Genomic DNA, 8,388 nt, shown 5'->3' with positions numbered 1-8,388 from the left:
CTGTCTTTATTTTGCTAACGTGGAAGAAAAGAGACCTCATAAGGTCGGGGCGTATTTGCCAGAGTGCTGACGAAGGGGGAAATGTCAATGTCCTTGTGATCCACAACAGGTTTCAAGGTAAAGTTCTGCAGGATGGCTGTTAAAAATATGAATAGTTCCATCCGGGCCAGACCTTCCCCTGCACACATGCGTTTTCCTGCAAGCAAAAAATAATAAAAAGTGAGGTGACAGTGGAGCATTTTGCTGGTAGCTTACTTTAAGCACTGTTCCATGAAAGTTCAGACATCTCAGAATGGACAGACAGTGCTGCAGCGTTTTGGGGAAGCAAATGAATTAAACTAGGGGCTAAGTGTCTAGAACAATGGGAGTCCTCAGTGGGCAAAGGCAGTTTGAAGGCTTCAGTTTCTCGTGTTCTGCTGCTGTTTGATGGTAAGTTTGGTGGGAGAGAAGGTGCATGGTTGGGTCCCATTTCATACATCTCTTCTTGTAGAATTCATTGGAGGAGTTTTTGTGATTGCAGCTGCCCAGAAGTGACTCTAGCAGATCACCAGACATCACCATATGGCCCATGGGGACAGAGCCACTAAAATCTTCAAAGAGGTTCTAGGAGAGGACATCCTAGGATCTGAAGTAGAAAGAGGTCTTACCTACAGAAAATGGCATGAAGTAGTCACTCTTTTTAAAGGTACCATTTGCATTCAGAAAATGTCCTGGATCAAATTTTTCTGGATTTGGAAATTCCTTGCTATCATGTAGGATGGAATTCAGTGTAGGAATTATCATAGTGTTCTGTAACAAAGAGAAGAGAAGTTAAAATGGAGACATGTTAAAGCAAAATGGCATTGAGAAATTCCTAGAGCTTAATAGAAGGGTAATCAAAGATTAACCAGTTTAAAATGAGGATTTAATGAATAAAAATGTGTGTCACTGTTATGGAAATGACGCTTTCTTGAAATGAATTTTAATGGTGAGTCTGTAAAAGAGTATGTAATATTGCTTCCAAATAAATTAGGACTTTGCTTACATTTACATGGAAAAAAAGAGAAAGCTCTCTCTCCCTCTTAACATAGAAGATGAAAAGTCTTTTTTTTTTTCTTTCCCCCAAATACAAGGTGCTGGAGTCAATAACTTCCAGGATCCTCTCCCAAACAAGATTATTCCAATTGTGTATCACATTTCAATGTTTTTGAAAATAAAGTACAATGAATAGAACATTAAATTGTTTTCAAGAGATTATGACTTTTCTCAGACACAGTGGAACAGACCTTGGGGATAAAATAGTCTCTGAACTTGGTGTCTCTGACAACAGCATGTGGGACATTAAGTGGAAGGAAATCAATAAATCTCTGGATTTCATGGACCACAGCATCTGTGTAGGGCATCTGGCTCCTGTCTGCCATGCAGGGGCTTCGGTTTCGGCCAATCACATGGTCAATCTCCTTCTGAATTTTCTCTGTTAGGAAATAAGTAAGTGTTGAGTGGACAAGTCCCCCATCTGTTTGCCTACATCTCTCCCTATATTTACAGCAAAACTTTATTTTAGCACACCAGGAATATATGAAGGTACTTAGTATTAAATCTCTTTCCTAGGAATAGAGCTAAGACTAATACACATTTCCACACTCCTAGTTGGGGGACCATTGCCACATGTGTTTGTTAGTGACAGGAATTGTCCAAATTGATCCCATGACCTATTAAAAAGTTTTCAATTATGTATTCCTTTTCTATTACCTACTATTTCTGGGAATTTCTGGAGAATCAGAAGTCCGTGTCTCAATGTGGTGCTGGTGGTCCCTGTTCCTGCAAGGAACAAGTCAAGCGTGCTTCTACTCAAGGTCTCAACGGTGAATTCTGAGTGACCATTCCCTTTCTCCTGGAGGAAGAATTGGCAGAACGTTTTGAAGGACAAACCTAAGCAGTTTGTTTAAAAAGGAAAGTCCTGTACCCATAATGTATGTTTTTAAACACATCTAATGTAATTTCAGAAATATGCCACTCACTCTCCAGAACACCAGCATTTATGGTACTTTTACTAAATAATATTATGAACATTTTTCAGTATGGGAGGCCCATTGAATTACAGCAACCAGAATGGTCTTCAGCTTTCCTAACTTTGGCTAGTGCTGTTAATTCTGTGTTTAAAAATCCTTATTAAGAAAATAGAGAGGATAGAATAAAGTTGATGTACCAAGAAAAGCAAGTTCCCCTCTGTTTTCAAAAGCCCAGTGCCCCGCCACAAGTGAAAAGAAGCTGGGATTCAAGCAGTGGTTTTCTTATAATCCAATAAATATCTCTTAGATTACCTGTTCCATTTTGTTAAGAAAAGCATCAATAAAATCTCGAGGACAAGTGGGATCCAGGGTTTCCTGGTGTTCCGCTATGATTTCTAAAGTAAATTGATCAACTTTTTCAGTATTTTTTATCATTTTTTTATGAGGCCCAGGTAAATACTCCATGACAGTTGGGAAGAAATTGTATAGCTGTAAAAATAAAATTATGGAAAAGTACATTTTGATTAATTTGGATACAATAAATAAAATGTTCCCCTAACTGTAACTATGAAAATGAGGAAATTAAACTGTTTTGGAACAGTAGGTCTTTATTATTCAACTGAATTTTAATGCCTTTTACTTTATAGTTTCACTATATGCAAGGATAGACCTCACTTGGGCAACTTTTGCAATGGTATTCTTCTTTGGACATACAATGGCAATTCCATAATGTAAGAACAAAACAACAGGAACTGATTATATAACTGCCTTTCTGTCTTTCAAAAAATGTCTCCAAATTCAGGAAAATCCACTCCAATTAAAAAATAATAACATGAATAAATACTCATTAGTAATATAATTACTAACAAATTTTTAAATTAAATAAAACTGTACACACCTGTGTTTGTATAGAGTTCTGGAGCTTGTCGTTTTCATCTAGCAAGTTAATTAAAGTTAGAAATTTCTTGTCCTCATAGTCAAACCGATCCCCAAAGACAACGGAGCAGATGATGTTAGAAACCGCATGGACCAGGAAGTTGCTAGGGTTGAAGGGTCGCTCTGTGACAACAAAAATAATGGTATCTTGCTTTCAGTATTTCAGGCATCATCCCTTCCTCTGACACTACAGGGAAGTTTTGCATCTTCTTGAGACCCAGAGTTTTGTAGTCCTTTGAAAGGATGGTGAGGGGCTTATCCAATTCATTCTTCTCTACTTGAAGTAAACTAGTTTTCCTGTTTGAATGGTTTAGGTACCTCTTTTGTCCTGTTCTCAGCAGAACATTGGTCTGAGTGGCTTGGTTCCTCTTCAGCTGACACATGCCTGTCTGCCTTATATACTGTTTATTAGAAACGGCCTGAAGATTCCCACCAAAACCCAATGAAATACTTTGCCTGAGACATGTCTTCAGGTTACTGCACCCTGTTTATGAACTGTACTAGCGTAACCTCAGTTGCATAACCCTCTCCTAGGGCTTCAAATGCCTGTGATCAAAGTCCGGTTTTGACAGCTGCATAAGCTTCTAAGAAGAGAACTATGGTGTGAGAAAAAAGTGAGATTAGACCCAAGAAAGAAAGGAAAAATAATTACAGGCAGTGATAGGGTGCAACTCAAAGTTTCAAGAGAAGAAACAACAACATGAAAAGGTATAAAATCCTAAAAGAAAAACAAGGAGTCAGAAAAAGGCAACGACAGCCTTGATAATCAGCCTATTCCAAGGAGCAGTGGCACCAACCCTTCTCTGCCTGACTGATGACTCCCTGGCCTTTGAAGACTCAGCAGATGTCTCATCAGAATTGGTGAGTATATTAATGCTGAGCCTAATAGATGACTAGTCCTACCCTTAAGAGTAAATAATGGCTTTATACTATTCAGTTGTGTATATCTTGCTTGTAAAGCTTTTTACTATGCAGTAAAAGATGCCATAACAATGTGATCCAGAGATGGAGGCTTGCAGTAAGGCATAGGCAATACAGTATTACTCAGCTAGTGAAAGGATAAGAGCAGTGCAGGTGAGAGTGTTTTCTCTGATTTGTAGAAGAAATGTTTATCTGTGAAGCCAGACTGAATTTTCTAGTGGCTCATGGGAAACAGTGATGCTTCAGCATCCTTTTAGATCCACCTGCTTTTTCCCCCTTGCAGAATAAGCCCACACTGAGGGCCGGCTGCAGAAAGGAGATCTGTGGTCCAGGCTAGTACTGTGCCACTCTCAAGGGAAGTACTTAGAAGTAACATTGTCTTATATCCTACCAGAAAATGCATGTGTAGGTTGGAATCAAGGGGGTTACCTTATGCCCTGCCCTCAAAAGCATCTTATAATCCCTGTTACCATTGCATTCCCCCATCCATACTGGGAAGTATTGCCTAGTGTTCAGATGGACTGGACCCAAACCCAAATATCTGTAAATGACTTCTCTGCTCCCCCACTTCTTCAAGACCCATTTACTTAGAGCTGCAAGAGACAAAGCAAGAAGGTGCATGTTGCTTGGTTACCTGGCAGTCACCAGCCCTGTCTCCACCAAACCCTCTGCTTTGGGTCCAAGACATTCCCTTTACCACTTCCTGTCTGGTTACTCAAGCAGAACACGTTAAAGGACAACCAACACCAGTCTCCTACATTTATCCCTCCATACTGTCACAGTACTTTTGGCTGACCCACTCCCAGCAGTGATAACTCTGCCCATTGTCACAGGGAGCAGAAACAGCAGCCACATGCCCACTTCTTGGGTCACAGATTTGGTGAAACAGCCCTACACTACTCATTGTCTCATTGCAGATGTGCAGGGTGTCTCAGCAGGCACAAAGTCCATGTCCTACCATGTGTGTTCCTGATCCTCTCCACCAGAAAATTAGCTTCTTCCTGGATTCGCTCCTCGATACTCTTCTTCCCCATCCCAAAATCCCGCAGAGTTGTCAGTGCAAATCGTCGGAGCTGCTTCCAGGTCTCTCCATTGCTGGTCACAATGCCTGACACAGGAAGGAAAAACAAACCTCCATGAGGAAACGTTTTTTTTTTCCTCCTGAATGGGAGCTACACAGTAAGCACTCAACATGCAAAGACATCTCTCTCTGGAATTATACTGCAATTGCTATGTGCCCAAAACCATAACTTCTCTGTAATTCTGGAGGTGATTGATGTGATCCATCTGTCACAATACTTTGAGTATAACTGAATTTATTCCCAGATTAAGAAAAACTACACTAGGATGTAAATAAGAAAGCAACACTGGTACTGAATTCATCTTGGGCACAAGCACATGGCCTTTGCACTGACATAACTGCTCAGATGTTCTGCTATGCGTCTTCACACAGCGTGTCACTATTAACACCGTTGGTACTGTACTATAGTACCATGGAATAGGTACTATTTAACCAGACAAATGACATACTGGGAACTGCCCTAGTGAATAAACTTGGGGCCTAGTCTTGAATGCGGCCTTTACTGGGACAGCCGCTATTATCTTTGTCTTTGTTGTGCTGTGGACTTTCCTTTTGTTAATTCCTTGGCTGTATGCATATTGTCAGTATTTTCGGAAATGGGAGGAGCACAGGATCTTAGAGGCACATTTAATGAACAAAATTTTAGCCAGAATTTGAAGATTGCTGAAAATAGAAAGGCACTCGGTGAAGCCAACCTGGGACCTTAAACAGTTCTCCAGGGGTGCAGTTTACTCAAGGATCCAAGTAATGGGTTGGGCTTTTAATCTTTTAGTGCTAATTTGTATGCATGAAAGTAGTAAATGAAATCCACCATTCCCTCCTCCACTGCCCTTTCAGCTGTGTTCCTGAGGCACTGAAAGCATCAGCTGTGTATGTTAACAGTACCAGGGACGTACCTGTGCCCTGGAAGAGTTTTTCAATCAGTGGTAGACTGCCTCTTCCACTGAAGTCTTCTGCCTGATCAACCAGGGCTTCTTTCACAACATCGTAGCCATACAGCACCACAGCCTTTTGTGGGCCTAAACTTATTGTGAAGACGGGACCATACTTCTTGCTGAGCTGTAGGAAAGAAGAACACCATGTCTGAATGTTAACAATGTGAAAAAAAGTTTGTAGCAAAGGGATTTGAGAGGTGATGTGCCATTGTCCCAGCATCGCTGAGACGTGGCATTGATTAGTGGCAGTGCAGAGATCTTTCAGCTATGAATTACAGCCAAAGGAAGAGGGAATTGTACAAGAAATAGGGGATATGAACAGAAATGATGAAGTGTCAAGTCCACATCTGAGAAAACAGTTCTTCACAGGGCTGGCAAAGCAGGCTAGAATGTCTTTCTACAGAGCACAGTGGCTAACAGCTTGCACAGGTTCAAAAGCAATTATATACGCTTATGGGAGCAAGTGCCTGAAGGGTTTTTGAGCACAAATGGTTGTCTCTCAAATCTCCTCATCCACAAATCTCTGGAAATTAGGTGAGTATATCAGCAGAGAGTCTCTTCATCCTTACACTTTGGCTACAATTGCAGTAACATTCTTGGACTACTTGGTCCGACCTGAAACACTTCTTCTCATGCTCACTTTTTAAGAGCAAATTAGATAGAGTCCCCCTTTTTTTTTTTTTTATGGTGGGCAATTGAATCACCTAGTGCTCTGAAACAAAGCAGAAGGCCTGAAGGTGCTCATGATTCTCAGTGTTCACAAGCATCAAGCAAAAAGGAGGTCATATGGGTATGTGTGTGACTGACAGTACACACGGTGATGTCAGCCATCACCACAATTTTGTTCTGAACAACCCAGGGACACCCGCCCTTCCCATCCATCTGTCACCATCCCTTCACGGCACCCTAAGGAACAGGCACTCTAGCTGAACTTTGTCCACCTATCCACTCCCAGGCCTTGCAGAACACAGGGTTTGTTTCACAGATGGCTGACATTAGTCAGGGGAGGGAATGGACAGCACAATTCACCTCCAAACTTGTTTGCTTCAACCCCTTCACTTGTTACTTCTGCTCCCAGGAGTTCCTACCTATCTGCCAGGGAGAAGAAGCAGCAAAATGCAGCAGGGTCCTCCCCAAAAAAGGGCCAGCATGATGAGGAGTTGGCCACAGGAGCAGTATAGTGAATACTACAATCGTGCCTTGATTGCAAATCCACTGCAAATTGCAGTTGTGCTGTGAGGTCAGCACAGGGCTCTTAATTAATTTGATTATTGCAAATAAATAGACTTAGACTTGCAATATCGTCCTGGTCTTGGGTAGAGTAGAGTTAATTTTCTTCCTAGCAGCTGGTATAGTGCTGTATTTGGGATTTAGTATGAGAATAATGATAACACACTGATGGTTTTAGTTGTTATGTAGTTGTAGTGCTTACACTAAGTCAAGGACTTGTCAGCTTCCCATGCTCTGCCACCAAGGAGGTGCACAAGAAGCTGGGAGGGGGCATAGCTGGGGCAGCTGACCCAAACTGGCCAAAGAGATATTCCCTACCATATGGTGTCATGCTCAGTATATAAACCTGGGGTTGGCCAGCGGGTAGAAATTGCTGCTTGGGGATGGGATCATGAGGCTATGAGCAATTATTGCATTGTGCATCACTTGGTTTTATATACCCCTTTATCATTAATATTATTATTTCCTCTTTTTTTGCTGTCCTATTAACTGATTTTATTTCAACCCACGAGTTTTTTTTTCAATTCTCTCCCCAGTCCCACCTGGTTGTGGGCAGGGGGAACAAGTGGCTGTGTGGTGCTTAGTTGCCATCTGGGCTAAACCGCGACAAAGATACAGACTTAGATATATAGATTATTGCAACATATAGGCTTCAGAGGCATTTATTACTGGGAAACCTTTGTTTCTGTTTGAGTCTGACATTTGGCCAATGCAAATTAAGCATGTGAATTAAGCTGAGACAGTCTGGACTGGTCTTGTTTTATATGCAATGGGGGCAACATAGGAAAGACGAAGACAGTCCCTTACCTTCTTCAGGCTTTCAGGCAAGTTCCACGGGTTCAGCTGGAGTAGGTTTCCAACAATGGGGAGTGCGATGGGACCAGGAGGCTGCTTCTCTTTTTGTGATATGCTTCTCCATGTGGTAAAGAGAAGAAGGCATGAGATGCAGACCAGCAAGAAAATAGTGGTCATTCCCAGGAACTCCATGGTGGGCTGAGGAAGTCAAGTGTCAGAAGAGCCTAAAGTTGGACCTGTAAATCTATGCTTATTTATACTCTGTGATATCAAAGCACGTTAGTCCATATTTTCCTGCTGAGATATGAGATTACTTATTAATCTGCTCATGATAAGAATGAAAAAAACAAGGGATAAACTCCGTGTTTGCATACTGATTTTTTACCTCTCCAGCTTGTGTTCCTTTGGGTAATCATTCGTGTAGGACTAAAGAAATCATGTTCTAATGTTGTCTACAAACTCAAAATGCAGAAATACTTAGAGCCTAGCTGCTATGTAT

At 41.4% G+C, this 8,388-nt stretch overlaps 1 protein-coding gene across 3 annotated transcripts; it reads right to left on the bottom strand.

The window, feature by feature from the left end:
• Positions 1 to 8,089, bottom strand: LOC104502987 (cytochrome P450 2H1-like). Of its 3 annotated transcripts, none has more exons than XM_010147207.1 (9): positions 7,902 to 8,089; positions 5,826 to 5,988; positions 4,807 to 4,956; positions 2,890 to 3,050; positions 2,304 to 2,480; positions 1,732 to 1,873; positions 1,266 to 1,453; positions 648 to 789; positions 1 to 196 (listed from the first exon to the last, which is right to left on the bottom strand). In XM_010147207.1, the coding sequence occupies exons 1-9, from the start codon at positions 8,079 to 8,081 to the stop codon at positions 15 to 17; spliced, it is 1,485 nt and encodes a 494-aa protein (XP_010145509.1). In that variant the 5' UTR covers positions 8,082 to 8,089; the 3' UTR covers positions 1 to 14. The 3 variants fall into 3 exon arrangements, with proteins under 3 accessions (XP_010145509.1, XP_010145508.1, XP_010145510.1); XM_010147206.1 differs by having other exon boundaries at positions 15 to 196; positions 2,881 to 3,050; positions 7,902 to 8,081; XM_010147208.1 differs by lacking the exon at positions 2,304 to 2,480 and having other exon boundaries at positions 15 to 196; positions 7,902 to 8,081.
• Between the last annotated feature and the right edge of the window lie 299 nt (positions 8,090 to 8,388).

Source organism: Eurypyga helias, unplaced genomic scaffold, assembly GCF_000690775.1.
Source record: "Eurypyga helias isolate BGI_N326 unplaced genomic scaffold, ASM69077v1 scaffold15852, whole genome shotgun sequence".
Classification (NCBI taxonomy): Eukaryota; Metazoa; Chordata; class Aves; order Eurypygiformes; family Eurypygidae; genus Eurypyga; species Eurypyga helias.
This window is presented reverse-complemented; position numbering and strand designations above follow the sequence as displayed.